The 17,679-nt window shown below is 28.4% G+C and overlaps 3 protein-coding genes across 3 annotated transcripts; 1 reads left to right on the plus strand and 2 right to left on the minus strand.

The window, feature by feature from the left end:
- Positions 1-13,375: 13,375 nt before the first annotated feature.
- EAF01_008624 (uncharacterized protein) lies at positions 13,376-14,934 on the minus strand (the record flags this gene model as incomplete). Its single annotated transcript, XM_038916880.1, has 5 exons — positions 13,376-14,082; positions 14,147-14,417; positions 14,467-14,577; positions 14,636-14,823; positions 14,880-14,934. 5 exons carry the CDS (start codon positions 14,932-14,934, stop codon positions 13,376-13,378), a joined length of 1,332 nt encoding a protein of 443 aa, XP_038767274.1.
- Positions 14,935-15,163: 229 nt separating this feature from the next.
- On the plus strand, positions 15,164-15,955 carry EAF01_008625 (uncharacterized protein; the record flags this gene model as incomplete). Its single annotated transcript, XM_038916881.1, has 2 exons — positions 15,164-15,670; positions 15,728-15,955. 2 exons carry the CDS (start codon positions 15,164-15,166, stop codon positions 15,953-15,955), a joined length of 735 nt encoding a protein of 244 aa, XP_038767275.1.
- A 238-nt stretch (positions 15,956-16,193) lies between these two features.
- Positions 16,194-17,511, minus strand: EAF01_008626 (uncharacterized protein; the record flags this gene model as incomplete). Its single annotated transcript, XM_038916882.1, has 3 exons — positions 16,194-16,367; positions 16,418-17,365; positions 17,422-17,511. The coding sequence occupies 3 exons, from the start codon at positions 17,509-17,511 to the stop codon at positions 16,194-16,196; spliced, it is 1,212 nt and encodes a 403-aa protein (XP_038767276.1).
- Between the last annotated feature and the right edge of the window lie 168 nt (positions 17,512-17,679).

Below are 17,679 nucleotides of genomic sequence, written 5' to 3' on the forward strand. Positions count from 1 at the left end.
TTAAGATGTTATATAAATCTTTAATATTAGGTTTTATTAATTCCTTAAGTATATAGATATGAAGAAGAATAAGATTATTAATAAGCTTGTTAATCTTAATATTTATAAACCTATATAGAATCTAGAATTCATTTTAAAACTTATTATTAATGAAATAGGTATTATTATTAAAAGACTTTATAATTAAATAAAAGAATTCTAATAGAATAAATAATAATTTATGCTTTTAAATATTTATAATAAATAAAATCTTGTTTATATAACGTAACGTATGGGGAACTCGGACATATGGGGAACTCGGACACTTTTAGCCCATCACCAACTTGAAACCGCAATAACTTTTATTATGCATACCCAATCACCTTCTACATCTGCTCAAATTGAAGAGAAGCTTCAAAAGGCTATAATTTCACTTCAATTGAAAGAATTTAAATCAATTAGAAAGGCTGCAGAGCATTTTGAAGTCCCTAAGTCTACCCTAGCTGATAGGCTGGCTGGGAAGAAAACACGTTCCCAAACCCACGAAATGGCTCAAATTCTTTCAAACGCAGAAGAAAATACTCTTGTACGATGGATTTCACGACTTACCATCACTGGATTCCCTGCTACACCTATGTTGGTGAAGGAAATGGCCGACGAAATTCGTCTTCGACGCGTTCGGGTCGCGTCATCTCGAAATCCTACCTCGACAGAAATTCCACCTATAGGCCACGAATGGATCTATAGATTCCAAAAACGACATCCAGAACTTAAAACATGCTATTCACGTCAATTAGAGTCTAATCGGGCTAAAGAAGCAACTCCGGAGAATATTCAGGCTTGGTTTGACGCGTTTCGCACGCGTCTCATTGAGCGAAAGTATGAATTAGATGATATGTATAATATGGATGAAACCGGATTTGGAGTTGGAAGTACTCAAAGTACGCGCATTATAGTCGATTCTACTCAGAAATCGAATTGGAAAGTTACAGCTGGCAAGCAAGAATGGATAACTGCATTTGAATGTGTCAATGCAGCTGGAAATGCTCTATCACCTATGGTCATTTTCAAGGCTCAGAATACGAATTCTGCATGGATTCCAAAGGACACACCTCAAAGCTGGCAGTTCTCTACTAGTACAAATGGATGGACCTCAAATAGCCATGGATTAGAATGATTAAAAAGGGTTTTCGAACCAGAATCCAAGAAAGTGTCAGGTGACCGACCTCGACTTTTGATCATGGATGGCCATTCAAGCCATATTACAGGTAGCTTTATTGCTTTCTGTATAGATAATGATATTGATTTACTTATATTACCTCCTCATTGCTCTCACTTGCTTCAGCCACTTGATATTGCGGTGTATGGGCCAATGAAACGATATCATGCTTTAGAGGTCGATCGATATTCTCGAGCTGGTGTAAAGCGAATCCAAAGAGCTGAATGGGTAGAACTCTTTCAAAATATTAGAAAAAAAGCATTGAATTCTTCTAATATTAAAGCTGGCTGGAGAGGAGCTGGTTTAGTACCTTTTGCCCCACGAAAAGTACTCGATTCATTACCATTTAACTCCTCCCAGCAACCTTCTACTCCACAAATGAGAACCACCAATCAAGACCTAGACTTGTCTATACTCAGGAGTTCTCCTCCAGATGGAACAGAACTAAGGCAAGCAAATCAGATCTTTAATACAGCTCTAGCAAGCAGTGGTTCTCCTGCATCGCCAACTCGTCGATATGCCAAGAGAATGACTAGGCTTGTAGAATCTCAAAATGCTGAGATAGCCCTACTTCGGAAACAGCTCTCTGATGCTCAGGAGGTAATTGAGACTCGAAAGAAAAGAACTAAAGGCAAAAGAGTCAAATTACAAGGTCAATTTGTCTTTAGTACTAAGGAAGTATTGAAAATGGTACGTGAGGCGGAGGAAAAACCGAAGGAGAAAAAGCCACGAGGACGGCCACGCAAACGCCCAATTGAAGAATCAGAAGAAGAGATTGAAGAAGAAGAGCTAGAGAATAGTTCAAGTGATTCGGAATTGGAATTGGAGGATTGTGTGGCTCGTAGAACAAGATCGCGTGTAGAATAATTGAAAAAGTGTCCGAGTTCCCCATACGTTACGTTATATAATACCTCTCAAATATACTGAATATTATAAACCTTTTAAGATGGGATATGTATAAATAAAATCTTAATATAATATAATTAAAAACTGTATATTACTATAGGAATAGTATATTAAAGAAAATAGAGACTTATAATTATTATATTAAATACTTTCTAAAAATCTATATCAAAGTTCTTTTTAATTTAGATTTTAAATAAAATATTATTCTATTTCAAAAGTATATTTCCTTAATGTTTAAATCCCTTAAAGTTATTAATCATTAGTAGTAGTAGTAAATTCATAATCAATTCGGTCTATATAGCTATACTAAGATCATACAATGCATCTATATATGGTTCTAATTGAATAAGGTAGATAAGAAAAAGAAATAAAAACCCATCCCTCTTTAAACTTCTTTATTAAGACTTATAAATAATCTTCCAAGTAATTCTTTCAAGTTCTTCAAATTGTCTATATTATAGATCTATTATATCCAAAAACCTTCCCTCTATTAAATCCTTTAATATATTTATAAAAATCCTACGCTTTTTATTCTATTATAATAACCCTCCTCTTTCTATTTAATTCCTTTCAAAATATTATAAAAGCTATAGTTAATTATAATATCATATTCCTTTCGAAGAATTGTCTTTATCCTTTAGTACTTCAAGTCCTTTAGGAATCCTATTATAACCCTTAATTCATTACTTATAAGCCTTATATCTACCTTTGCCTATAATACATTGATAATATATAATTCCTTCTTAAAGTCTAATATCTCCTATTCCCTTTCCTCCCGTCAGATTACCCTATCGATATAGAACATAATATATTAGAGCCTACCGAACCACCCTATTAATACAAAGGGTAAGACTATATTATAGAACTAAATAATTGAATAAGATCGAAATAATAAATATAATAATATCAGAATACTATCGTTTTAATAATATATATTCTACATTAAAAAATCACTACTTCTTCAATTATAATCAATAGTATATTGTCTACTATACAAGATAATATTGAAATTAATATTTCATAATAATATTATATACTAATATGAAATATTATATATCTAAATCAATATATTATAAATATTTTTTAAAAAATCTGACTTTTTTCTCTATTATATAAAATAACTATAGATATACTAATAGAATATCAAATACTATATTAATATATTTTTTATAAAATATTTCTTGAAAAAAACAAACCCTTTTGAAAAGTTTTCATTCTTCATTTTTTTATACCCAAAAACCTTCTTGTTTATAATTGAAACCCTTCCATAAAGTCTTCGAATATTAAAAAGCCCAAATTATCATAAAAATCTATAATTTAACCTCTTCTATTAATTATATTCGATATAATAAACCTATTATTAATAATATCAATATTAATGATTTCAATATAAATACACTAAACCCCCCTCCCCAACACTAACAACAATATCTCCCTAACCCAAATAAATATTAATTCGGCAATTTCGAGAGGAAATAAAAAATGATATTCTAATTCAAATACAATAAAGATTAATGAGTTTTTCCAAGAAAATCTTTCCTTAGTTTTTTTATTCGATCTTATTATTAACCATTATATTATGTAAATTTTAATATAAATTGAAAAGATTATTAGGATTTATTTAATGATAATTTCTAATTATACCTGAGAATATAATTAGAAAAGCAATCATATTCATTTTAATTAATACGAACACTTTATAATAATATCCTCTAAATATAAAAATCTTTAAATTAAACGAATTATTAATATCTTTATATAGATTATTATCTCTATAAATCTAAAAAAGATTAATAACCAATAGCTTTAATTATAATAATCATTACTCATATTATTATAATGATTAAAATAACAATTACAATTTCTATTATCATTATTATCTTTAATACTATCTTAATTATTTTTATAATTATTATTAATTATTATTAATCAGACTTCCTAGGGTTAATGATATATGATATACTAATACTAGCGCACCAGAGTACCGAGGTACATATAAATAGCTTCTATATAGCATAATAAGAACTTCGTCCTTTTTTTATACTAAAAACCTAGTAATATAACTTTATTAGATTCCGATAAAGTTATACTATGTTTTCTTAATAATTCTAATCTAATATTTTATAGATTCTTTAATAATAATATTATAAAAAGATATATATCTTCAGAACTATATCTAATATATTCATTAAAAAGATTAATTATATTTATAATATTCTTATGTTCTTAGAGCTTACTAGCTTATAGTTTTGAATTAAGTTTAGTAGGAATAATAGTCTATTTTACGAATATACAAAATTATATCTTATTAGTTTGATATTTTAGAAAGTGATTTTCAATTTATTTACAATATTTAAAACAAGAAAGAGCTTTTATTATTATATTCTTAATTTTTATCTTTATAAAATAGTTTGTAAAAATGAAGTAATATTCTCTTTTATATATTATTTAAATGTTTTTCATTAAAATCAATAAAATTATTATAAATAAGCTCTTATAAACCTGTATTTATAAGTCTATTAACTTTATATTTAACAATCTTATATTAAATAAAAGTTTTAATATACTTTTTATAATCATTACAAGATTTGAATTTATTATATATATTCCTAACTTTTAATAAGTTCTTTAGAGATATGAATATTGGAAATCTATAAATAAATTTCATTAAAATTAAAAATCTTTTTCTAAATTTATTTTTTAAATTGTTTTTAATAAATTCTATATTATAATCGATTAAGATTATTAACTTATATATAGAGATATTTAATCTTTTTAATAGCTTGAAATTCTCTCCTTTTTCGAAAATATTAAGTTTCTTCAAAATAATTGATAAAATTAGAAAAATTCAATAATAATAAAAAGTAAAGAAAGTAAAAGGGGTTTTCAAAAAATCAATTAAATAATTTATAATATTATTAATTAGTATTAATTCGAGAAGAATATAGAAGACATAATACTTATAATATTTATAGGTTCTAAATATCTTTATTATATTCTATTTAAAGAGCTAACTAAGTATAGGAAGTTATACGCCTTACATAGACGCTATAAGAAGAGCTAATCTCTTTTACTTTCACTTAAGGCTATTATATTTCGCATTCGCTTACAACTATAATATAACAGCTAATGAATTGAAGCTATTTACTAGATTCTAATAATCAATATTCATATAATTTGAGAGTGAATTTGTACTTTACTATTATGTTGTTCTATAAGTCTATACATTTACTAGTAGTTCTATTCTTAATTATAAGAATAAGATTAAATTGTTTTATATAGCTTTTATCTTAGTTGCTAAAATGATTTCTTTTCCTTAAAATAAGTAGTTCTTATATTAATATCAAACAAAATATAGAAAAGTGAGCATTCTGAAAACTTGAAATAAAGTTGTAGAATTATTATAGAATTGTAAATAAAGTTTTGTAATATTTCTATAAGGTTTTTTTTAATTGAAATAAGTTTAAATGGATATGTTATTGTTATTAGAAATTTAGTGGATATTTTTGTAAGAATTTTTTGAGGTTATAATAATATTTAGAATAAAAGAAATAAAGATTTTTGAAATAAAATATTAAGAAGTAATTAATGTAATGATATTTAAACTTTTAAATACGTAATTATTATACAGGAATTTATTATTCGTATTAATATAAGAATAAAGGAATTGAAAACAAAGGAAAATAGAAATGTACTAATTATAAAAGAAATTATGAAGTATAGGATAAATATAGTTATTATAAGTTAGTAAAGAAATTCGAATATATAAAACAAATAATACTTTTCATTCTAGATTGTTTTATAATAAAGGATGAATATAATCAATTTAATACTTTAATATAGAGAAATCGAGAATTTAATACTATTCTAAAGAATCAATTCATATTTATCAATTTACAACAATTAATATTATTTCAATGATAGAAGGTGATATAATATAAATGATTTAGAATATTATCCTCGAATTAGGGTTAAAGCTTTAATATTATAAAAACGAGGTAAGGGTTTATTCCGAATAGTAATCTATTTAATAGTCAGAATTAATCATTAAAATCCTTATAATATTATATTAGAATATTATTATATTATAGTATAATATTAACAAATAAAAATCTGTAATAACTATACTTTTATATTATAAAAAGGTTGTACAATATCATATCATTATAAATCTAAGAACTTTAAATTAAATTATTTGATAAGTCTATTTATAATAATAATCAACAATAACATTTTATTTATTAATAAAAAAGCGAAATCAAAGTAATATTATATATAAATAAGATCTTAGATATTTATAAATAGATATTCAACATTTTTATGTATAATCTTTGTTTTATTTACCTTAAGATTTAGAATGGAAATATTAAATGATAAATACAAATCATTAATATTTACAATCTTATTCTATTAATTAGATATAGAGTTATTTAATTATTAGTTTTATTAGCAATATTTTATTAATTAAAAAATCCAAATCGAGAATATATAATTCTGAGTGATTTTAATCTTTATTATTCATTTTAAGGAGGAATGAAGATAATATTTACGAAAGTATATAGTAAGAGATTTATTAATTTTTATAATAAATTCCTTCTTATACTTATTATTTTGAAAGGAATTATAATATAAAATAGAGAAATATAAGAATCTATAATAAATCTTGTTTAAACTTCGAATAAAATCCTAAATCAAATCTATTCTACTATTATTTATAAATATTTAGATTTAGATTCGAATTATATTCTATTTCTTATTAGAATTGTAATACGATTATATACCTTTAAATTATTATCGAGACTTTTATAGAAAGTTATAAATATAAATAAGTTTAAGGATAATATTATAAATAACATACTAAATATTATATTATTAAAAAGAACAAATAAGATTAATAATTATATTAATAAGATATATTATTATTTATAAACAATTATAAACAATAATATATTTATAATAATTATATCCTTATATTTCAAGTTATATTGAACAAAACATTATATAATATTAATTAAACAAATTCGATTATTTTATTAAGAATATATTACTAATCCCTTTCCTAATCTTTATAAGACTTTTAACAAAGTATGAAAATTTAAAAAAAACAATTTAAAATGAAATGATAAAATACTTTCAAAAAAGAATCGAAATAGTAATGAAAAAGAAGAATAATATATAAACCTTAAAAAGATAAGTTAAAAACAAAAGTTATTTGTTTAAGACAATATTTTAAGTTTCTTAATCTTTGTTAGGAAAACAAAGTAATAATATTGAAGAAAGATAAAGTAATAATATTTAAGAATTACTTTTTTATATTATTAATAATAAATATATTCGATATAGATCGATATATAGAAATATTTTTTTAAATATTTTTTCATAATGGATATAAAATTTTAATTAATTAAAGTATATTTTATTAGAATAGTAATAAAATTGAAATCCTATAAAGTATTAGAATTATTAGGAATTACAAATCTTATTATCAAACTTATATTGAAATTCAAATTAATGAATGTCCATTGTTATTACTTATTCTAGGCCTATATAACCTACAAATATTATTTAAAGATATTCAAAAAAGTATACATAATCCTCCTTATAAACTAAAAAAGATAAACAATAAATTAAGTTATACCACCCAATTATCTTTCTAAATACTCTAAGGAAATTTTTTAAAAATTTTATATTTAAATAACTATCCTATATCATAAAAACCTATAACCTTTTATTCAAATTTCAAATAGAAATATAATTGAAATAAAATATTATTATTATATTGAAAATACTTATTAAACAAACTTATATAATATAAAACATTAAATTAAAAAAGATTATGAGTATACTCAATCTAAATATATTCAAAGCCTTTAATAACACTTCACACCTTAAAGTAATTTATATTTTAAGAAATAAGGAAATACCTATTTAGATAATCAATTTTATAATAAATTTTCTTTAAAATAGAATTAATGATATTCGAATAAATAATTATATTAATTCTTAAATGGAAATCTTAAATAATATCCTTTAAAACTTCTTATTAAACTTAATTCTCTTTTTATTTTATAACAATAAATTTATTGATATTTATATAAAAACCAAACAATATATTAATATAATAGATTTTGTAAATAATATTAACATTCTTGTATAAAATGATATTATAACAGAAAACATATATATTTTATATAAAATCCATACGAAATATATATAATGAATACAATAATATAATATACAATTTGCTTTAATAAAATACCAATTATTTTATTTCATTCAACATCCTAAACTTTATGATATAAAAGCTTCCCTTCAATTCGACTTTATTATAATAATATTGAAGCTAAATATTAAGATACTAAACCTTTATCTGAATTCTAAGCTATCTTGAAGAGAGTATATTCCACAAATAAAAAGAAAGCTAATTAATTAGATATTTACTTTATATAGAATTATAATATCGATTCAGAAAACTAATTTATATTTATCTCAATAAATATATAAAGTAATAATACTATTTATAATAATATATATATTATCTATATGATATACTCTAATGATTATTAAGATGATAACTAAATTCATTATTCCTAATCTTTAAAGAGAATAGAATACTTATTTTCGAATAGTTATTAGTATTTATAAAGTAATATCTATTTATATATTATATATAAAAGTCTTTACAAAACCTTTAAATATTTATTTAAATAAGCTATAAATTATAACAAGATTCAGACTAAAAGGAATAGATATATTGAAATTGATTTAGAAAGAATGTAATAGAGTATATAAAAGATGTAGATTTGTAGAAAGATTAAAAAGAATTTATATTATTCTTGAAAAAACGAAGCTTGAATAGGCTCTATTCAAACTAAAGTATAATAAAATTATTAAGAATTATAAATAAAAATATAAAACAAAAAAGGATAATAAATAGATTTTATACTAAATAAATATATTAATCTATTTCTAACTTCAAAGTATAATAAATTGAATAACTATATAAAAAAATACTTTTCAAAACTATTATGAATTTAGAACGCTTATTACTCTGAATTAACGAATTAATAGAGACTAGCTCAAAATCTACAATAGTTTTAAAAAGGAACTAATTCAATAGTGTTAGGTATTAGAATGAAAAAGATAAGCTTAAAAGACTTCCTTATAAAATAAAGTGTTTTAGAATATATATTAGAATATATATAACATAAGTAGAGGAATCAGATTACTAATCACATTATATTCTATTATACAAGTATAACATTACAATAATAAAGACTTTAAATATAAATATAATAAATATATAATCTTATATAAGATTTAAGATTATTTAAAAGAGTAGTTATATAGCTTATTAAAACAGAACTACTTTCCCAATATATATTTTCATTAGAAATATTAACATATAAATACTAAAAATATAAATCGAAATTATAAAGATAATCATAAGAATATAGTAATATTAATAAGATTCTATTAGATCTTAAACTTTATTCTTAAAGAATTAAGATATAATTTCTACATTAGCTTTATTATCATTATCAAGGTTCTCCCTTTGAAAATTATATTATATTAATCAATAATAATAATAAGAAGAATATAAGAAACGATTTATAATAATATAATATATATTAATGAATTAAATAAAAGAGGATATAATAGACTTTATAATCTTAATCTATTATATCTATATAATAACTTCAATAATAATAGAAGTATAACGCAATCTTTTGATTACAATATATATAATAACCTTAGATATATTAAAGAGATTGCAATAAGTAACTTTTTATAGGTATGAAGGTTATAGGTGATTATAAAGGCATCAAGGTTCTAATTATTATTATAAACACTAAGATTATTTACAACCTTCTACATACCCTCCTTATAGACAGTAGTAGTATATAAAACAATTATTATAATATTTATATAATCTATAAGAATTTACATTAATAAGTATTTTATTAATTAAAAACTCTTAAAATTAAGATTCGAAGATAAGATATATACATTATAATATATACCTTTCCTAATATAATAATGAGAATACTTTTTATAAATATAAATATAAATTATAACAAGATTATAAATAACGTGGTTTATCATCGAGTGGACTATATCATCGAGTGGGCCACTTCAAAATACACTAAAATTAGCCTTTTTCTAATATTTATATTTTAATAATTAATTAATATTTTTTTTAAAAAAAAAGATTTATTAATAAGAAAAGATTTCTTATATAAATATTTAGTTTTTATATGAAAATTGATATTATATTTTATAAAAATCATAAATTGTTACAATTTTCATTACAAAAATATTATTTTAATAATAACTCCTATATTAATTAGAATTTTAAAAAGCAAATTAGATTTCTATAATATTAATATAATTAGATTTCATAATTTCAAATTTTATAAAATGATATTATTAAATGAAGAAAGTGCACGTTTATACACAGACGAATTTTGTATGTATTTATAATGACCCACTCGATGATATGATCCACTCGATGATAAACTACGTTAAATTGATATAAATATTTAATACAACAACTATAAAGCAAGTATATAACAAAACGAAAGTAAAAAATAAGTTTTTAAATACTTATCCTCTTCTTAAAAGACATTTTAAAAAAAGTATTATTTCGAAAATAATAGATTAAGATTTAAGTTAATAAAGATAGAAAGATAATAGAATAGATATAGAATAAAGTATAATAAAATATTTTAAGAAATATAAAAGGATTTATATCTTCTTATAAAGAATAAAACAAATGATAAACAAAAGATTAAATGAAATAAACAAAAAGAAAAAGAATAAGAAAAATAAAATTAAAAAGCAAACAAAGAAATATAATTATTATAAAGTAAAGATAAGTAATCATAAAGTTATATCATTATAATGATAATAACATTAATAATAACAAAAATCGTTACATTACAAAAAAAAGAAAAGAGAATCTATATTACTATATTAAATAGAAATAGATTACATATCATTAACTTATAGAATAAAAACAAAACAACTATAATAACATCATTTTCGAAAATATAAATATTATAAATTATAAGTATTAGACAAGATAGGTATATAATATAGATAATTTAATAGAATATCGAAAGGAAATAGATTCTTATATCTTTTTCCTATTTATTTTATTCAATTAGATATAGATACAGGCGTATTGTATGATCTTAGTATAGCTATATAGATAGAATCGATTATGAATTTACTACTACTACTACTACTACTACTACTATATTAATATCTATATTCATTAAAGAGTAATATAACTTCATACTCTCATTTCCATACTAAAGATAATTACTTAGACCTTTATATTAATATTCTTTTCTTGTTACGGGAGCTGCCTCTAGGGTCACGTGGAAGTGTCTAGAGATCTCTCGAGGTGGTTTAGACTAGACTTCAAGTAGGAATTCAATAAGGTTGGTAACTGGTTGCAATTCTCGTAACTATAGTAATGAAACTAATGATTGTTCTTGAGCACGAAGCTCTACATGTAAAGAAACCCTTTCCCTTATATAGACCTTTGCACTCTGCGATCCCATCGATCCCACTCACTGAGAGTAGTGGGCGTAGTGGGATCCCACTGATCCCATTGATAATAATCGGTGGGACTGATGGGATGGTCCATCACGTGATACTAGTCCCGTGAGTCTTGTCGTCCTGTCTTATTTCCTGTCCTAGGGCTAATCCCTTGGGAGCTTACTAATCCTAGCAAGACCTCTCTTGCTTACTGTGTCCTGTATTGCTTATTCTTCTTAGGACCCTACTGTCCTAGGAACCATGTCCTATGATTCAGTGTATTCTATAACTAATACTATATACATGCCTGAGGCTTTCCTTGGGTGCCTAGTGTCCCCCGGTATACTGCAGCTGAATCACTGAGGCCTATAATACCATTATAGCCTATAAGTCAGTGATTCTACAGCCTGTTACTAATCCGTTGTAACATTTCTCTCTCTTGTTTTTTAATTTTATCTTTTTATTCTAAGTACTATAGCTTATCGAGGATTCCTGTTTTTTATATATATAATACTTACTCTTTTCTTTCTCTTTCTTTTAGCTTATATAAATATAAGTTCTAGTTAATTTAATTCTTAAACCTTTCTACTCATAGATATTTATAAATAATATTTTTAGCTTAAATAAACTATTAATTTTTATATCTTCATACTTAATAACAATAAAGCAAATACTTATATAAACTATTAAATTCTTTTCAAATTAGATCTAATTTTTATAACATATATTTATATATTTCAGATCCTAATTTAGTATATCCTTATATTCCTAAAAAGGTTATAGAATATAGATATCAAGTCTGAACTTCATTAAATATCAATAAAAACTATTACTACTACTATTAAAGTATTAAGGAATTTAATTTTAAACCTAAAGCTTATTCTTATGTTACGGAGGTACCCGCACCGCAACATGAATTATAAGATAAACCTAAGGCCTTGGTGTTGGAACCTACGAAAACAGCACTGTAGGGACAGTTGAATTGAAGGGTAACGAAAGATAGCGGTAACCAGATAAGTAATCAGTGATTAAAAGATAGGTACCTATCTTTTGTTGTTACCTACCCTACAGTGGGCACAGGGTAAGCAGCAGTCACAGGTCGGCTAGAGAGCACAGGTTAGATAAGCGGTGGCATCATTACCAGTCACGGGATGGACATCACGTGATCAGGAAACCGACTTGTCGAAATCGGCTTTACGGTAATCGACTTGTCGATTCATAAGGTACGAAAATCTATATAAGGGAATGGGTTTCATTATAATGTAGAGCTTCGTGCTCAAGAACAATCATTAGTTTCATTACTATAGTTACGAGAATTGCAACCAGTTACCAACCTTATTGAATTCCTACTTGAAGTCTAGTCTAAACCACCTCGAGAGAACTCTAGACACTTCCACGTGACCCTAGAGGCAGCTCCCGTAACATCTTAACTTAAAATATATATATCTTTTCTATCTTATATTATAAGTAATTGAATATTTCAGTACCTACTTAATATTATATAATAATTATGTTTAAAATATATTATAGTAAGCTATATATATATATAAAAAGAAATAGTGAATTAACTCTAGTTTTTAATTATTATAAGCGAAAGTTAATTGTTCTATCTTATATAGAGATTTTTCTTAATTATATCTTCTAAATTCATTTAAATACTCGAATTTATCATTAAATGATTGAAATTATTTCGAGTGTCATTTTCAAATCTGGATCTAATAATTAACTGAGGACTGGTGTGGCACTTCTACTCCCTCTTTCGAAGAAGCTTATATTTTCCCTCAAAGCAACGTACTCACTATCTGCATAGCCTAACAATCCATGTATCTCACTGCTTCTTACACCTTTAATCCTAGATATCTCCATTGCGCTGTAGTTTACTAACGCCCTACCCACTTCAACTCCCGACCCTGCCACAATCTTTGCATCTGGCGAGCTTGGGCGCTCAACAACTACTAGACGCACGGCTTCTTGTTGGGCAAAGCTGCCTTCTACATCCACAATCCCGGCAGGAAGCAGACCAGCTTTGGCCGCCAATGCTCGATGAGCGCCAGCATCAATATAGATCGTTCCATGTGGAGAGAGACCATGTAGAAGCCAGAAATAGCGATCCCGGATCGGCTGATGTGATGGAAGGAACCTGGTATGTAAAGGTGGCTCCACGAGCGACGATGTTACAGCAGTAAGAGATAGCGTGGAATTGGATCTTGTAAGAGTTTCTGGTATCTGTGATTGCCAAACAATATCACCGCCTTTGCCACTCAAAGCGGAATTCCTGAGGGATTGAACATAGCTCACAATACTTGCAATGTTTCCTGGGCTAGAGGACCGTGTTATGACAGTCGTTACACCTGCAGAGGTGGCGAGACGGGCAGCAACTATTTTTGTGGACATCCCTCCTGTGCCGAGGCTAGAGCCAGCACTTGATACTGAACACAGAAAGTTAGTGCATTTATTTCGAGAGGACATAAGAACTGAATGGGGAACGACTACCATCGGCCTGTAATGCGGAGATGTCCTCAACAACTTCAATTGCTTTTGCATCTGGATGTGTTCGAGGATTCCTATCATAAAGACAATCGACATCTGTCATCAGGAACAAGTAATCTGCATGGAGCATAGCTGCAGTGATTGCAGATAGAGTATCATTGTCTCCGAATTTGATTTCAGCGACAGCTAGGGTATCGTTTTCGTTAACGATAGGGATGACGCCCATCTCTAGAAGCTCGTGCAATGTATTTTGAGCATTTCGGTATTGGGTTCGCTACAAAATGTAAGTCATGTAGTGATTCATGTTTACATGGTGATCTTACATCTGCGATATCATTTCTCGTGAGTAAAATTTGTGCAACAGGTTGTTGTAAGTGAGCGAACAAGCTATCCCATAGACTTATAAGACGACATTGTCCGATCGCTGCCAAAGCCTATATCCAACGATATTAGTCCAATATTCACTGACTAGTTGCTTTGAATGAGACATACTTGTACTCGGGGAAGGTGTTTTGGCCTCTTATCCAAATCCATTCTTCGAAGTCCAACTCCAATAGCTCCGGAAGATACAATAATAACTTTGTGTCCATCTTTGTGTAGTCTCACAGCAGTTTCCACAATCAAACTCAAGATACTCAATAACGGCTCATGAGTTTTCTCATCCACGATGGAACTGGTCCCTATAATATCCCGTGACTCAGCTTCTAGTCTTCGAAAAGAAGAGGTTTGTAAGTACCTAATTTTATAACTATAGTTAAAGGTTTTGGGGGCTTCATCTTGCCCACGTTCATCTTTTAATGTAGAATACGTTTGACAAGATATCAAAAACGTCGTGTAACGTGTATGTATACCTAGCAAGGCATCAAAGAAATGAATGTTGGGTTATTTTATATCAATCCGAGGCCGGCAGAATTTTCCCACCGCCCACCAAAAGTTATTTTTGTGAACAATGGTTGTATTAACAAACAGCGCCTCACTTGGTACATCGCGAAGCGTAAGTGTTGTAGCTACTTATCCATAATGTCTTCCTCGGACGAAAATAAGCCTCCGCTTGTCCTAGACTCTGCGAAGGAATTGGAACCGCAATTTGACCCAACTGCTCGGACACGCAATTGGTTCTCTATCCTACTTGGCACAATGCCTCCATCCCACCAGATACTCTATCGCGAAGATCAATACGCTCGCCATGAGAAGCGCGACTGCGACCGATGTGAAGAATGGCGAGATTATAACTTAAAATACTCTCCAATCGTCATATTCATGCAAAAAAACATACGAGATCTCAATGGGAAGCTTGATGCAGATAATATACGTTGCAGGAGATGTCCCACGCGAGTCACAGAAGATGGGAAAACGGTGAGGCAAGGTGGAGGTTTCAGCCCCGAGCATGGAATACAATTATGTGCGAATGAGATGAGGGATAGTAAACATGTGGAGGATACGTTGGCACATGAAATGGTGCATGCTTGGGATCATTTAAGATGGAAGGTGGACTGGGGAGATCTGCGACATGCAGCTTGTTCGGAGGTTTGTCTGCCCTGGCCTAGTATAAATGCAGAAAAAAACAGCTAAATGATAACATAGATCAGAGCAGCAAGTCTTAGTGGAGAATGTAGATGGGCAAGAGAGTTCTGGACGAGAAATAACTACAGGGTAACGCAACAACATCAGGACTGCGTGCGCAGGAGAGCAGTCAAGTCGGTATTGGCTAGACCTTGGTGTAAGGATGATGTTCAAGCCGTAAAGGTAGTGAACGAAGTTTGGGATTCGTGTTACTCGGATACTCGACCTTTTGACGAGATCTACAAGTGAGATCGGTTTATGAGATATGCCCATGTGATAATAGAAAGTTTGGTTTGTTAAATAATCGTATTCAGTACTTAGGTACTCGGGTATAGAAATGTATATCAAGATAGGCGCCAGCGTAATGGAAACATGAGATGCAAATCCCAAACTCTTACTCAACTTGTTCTCCCCAAGAATCATCTCAATCATTCTACTCCTTAAACGCCAATGCTCAAACAAAACAAAAAAAATAGAATTCGTCAAATCATTCCTCACGGGTCTCTAGGGAAGTTTTGCTACTCTCCGGCGGAGACTTGGTACCAGTGGATTTTGAATCCCGCATACTAGCACGCTCACCCTTCACACAGTGCTTAATGATCCAGGGGTGCTTCTCAACCTGTTCGAGGGGAATACGTTTCTCGGGATCAAGTACCAGTAGCTATGATAATAATTAGTGTGATACGAATGTTGAAATGAATTCAAACATACCCTCTTAATCAGATCCTTTGCCTCTGAGGAAACAAAGCCTGGAATTGTCATTTCACACCTTGCTATCCTCCTGTGTGTCATGACTACAGTGTCCTCGAAAGGGGCCTCGCCAACTAGAAACTCGTACATCAACACACCCAGACTCCACAAATCGACCTTCTCGTTGTAGTAGTTGCTGTTGCTCTGCAACATCTCAGGTGGTAGATAATCTAAAGTTCCACACATTGTATTCCTTCTGCCGTTAGGGGCATGGACACTCCAACCAAAGTCTGCAATTTTGAGCTCGCCGTGGATACCGACCAGGATGTTTTCTGGTTTGATGTCCCGATGCATGACATGCTTTTTGTGGAGATACTTCAGGGCGGCAGCCATTTGCGCAATGTAGTGAGCTGCTTTCCATTCCGGAAATTTTGTTTCTCTACGAAGATGTTTGTAAAGTTCTCCTTTGCCAGCAAATTCTAGAATCAGGAAGACTCGCTTGCTGTCATGAAAGTGGCCATACAATTGCAGGATATTTGGGTGCCGTAGATTACTTTGAATTTCAATTTCCCGTCGGACCTGCTTCTCTACTTTGCCCTTTTGTATCTCATTTTTGTGTAGAACTTTTAAGGCACAAACAAATCCAGTACTACGTTCCCTTGCCAGATATACACGGCCGAATTTGCCTTTACCAAGAGGGCGACCAATTTCGAACATGCCGAGATGAAATTGTTTAACTGGAGCTGGCTCCTGGTACATAGGGTTCGATTTGCGCTCGATTCTGGCAACCTGCTCAGAATCTCGGTATGATGCAGTTGGTTTTCTTGAAGGGGAAGCTGGCTCCTGTGATGAAGCTGTGACGGTTGTGATTGTGTTTACTGTATTCTTATTTTGCAAGGCCATCTTCAGAAGGTTTGCTCGATTGCCATTTTGTGATAATTGTGTGTTGGAAGATGTGGTAGTTGCGATCTGCTCGGTATCCATTAGCTACGACGCATTTAATCTTTGGTATTGAAGCCATTCACCTTGGAAATGTATTTTTTTCCTTCCCCTGGATCGTTCTCATCATTTACAGACATCCGCTCAAAGCGCGATTCAAGGCCATGGGCAGCCATTGCGAGATATCCGAGATAAAGGGCAAGAATTGATGAAATTGTTGAAGGGGTCTTGGTTGTTTGAAGGTGATTGACTGCTAGGTTAGTAAAATAGTTGATGATAACGAAAGTATTATTGATATATTCAAGAGATCATTGGAAATCCAAGGTGATGGACGAGACGAGAGT

The sequence above is a fragment of the Botrytis porri genome (genome assembly GCF_014898465.1).
Source record: "Botrytis porri strain MUCL 3234 chromosome Unknown BPOR_012, whole genome shotgun sequence".
NCBI lineage: Eukaryota > Fungi > Ascomycota > Leotiomycetes > Helotiales > Sclerotiniaceae > Botrytis > Botrytis porri.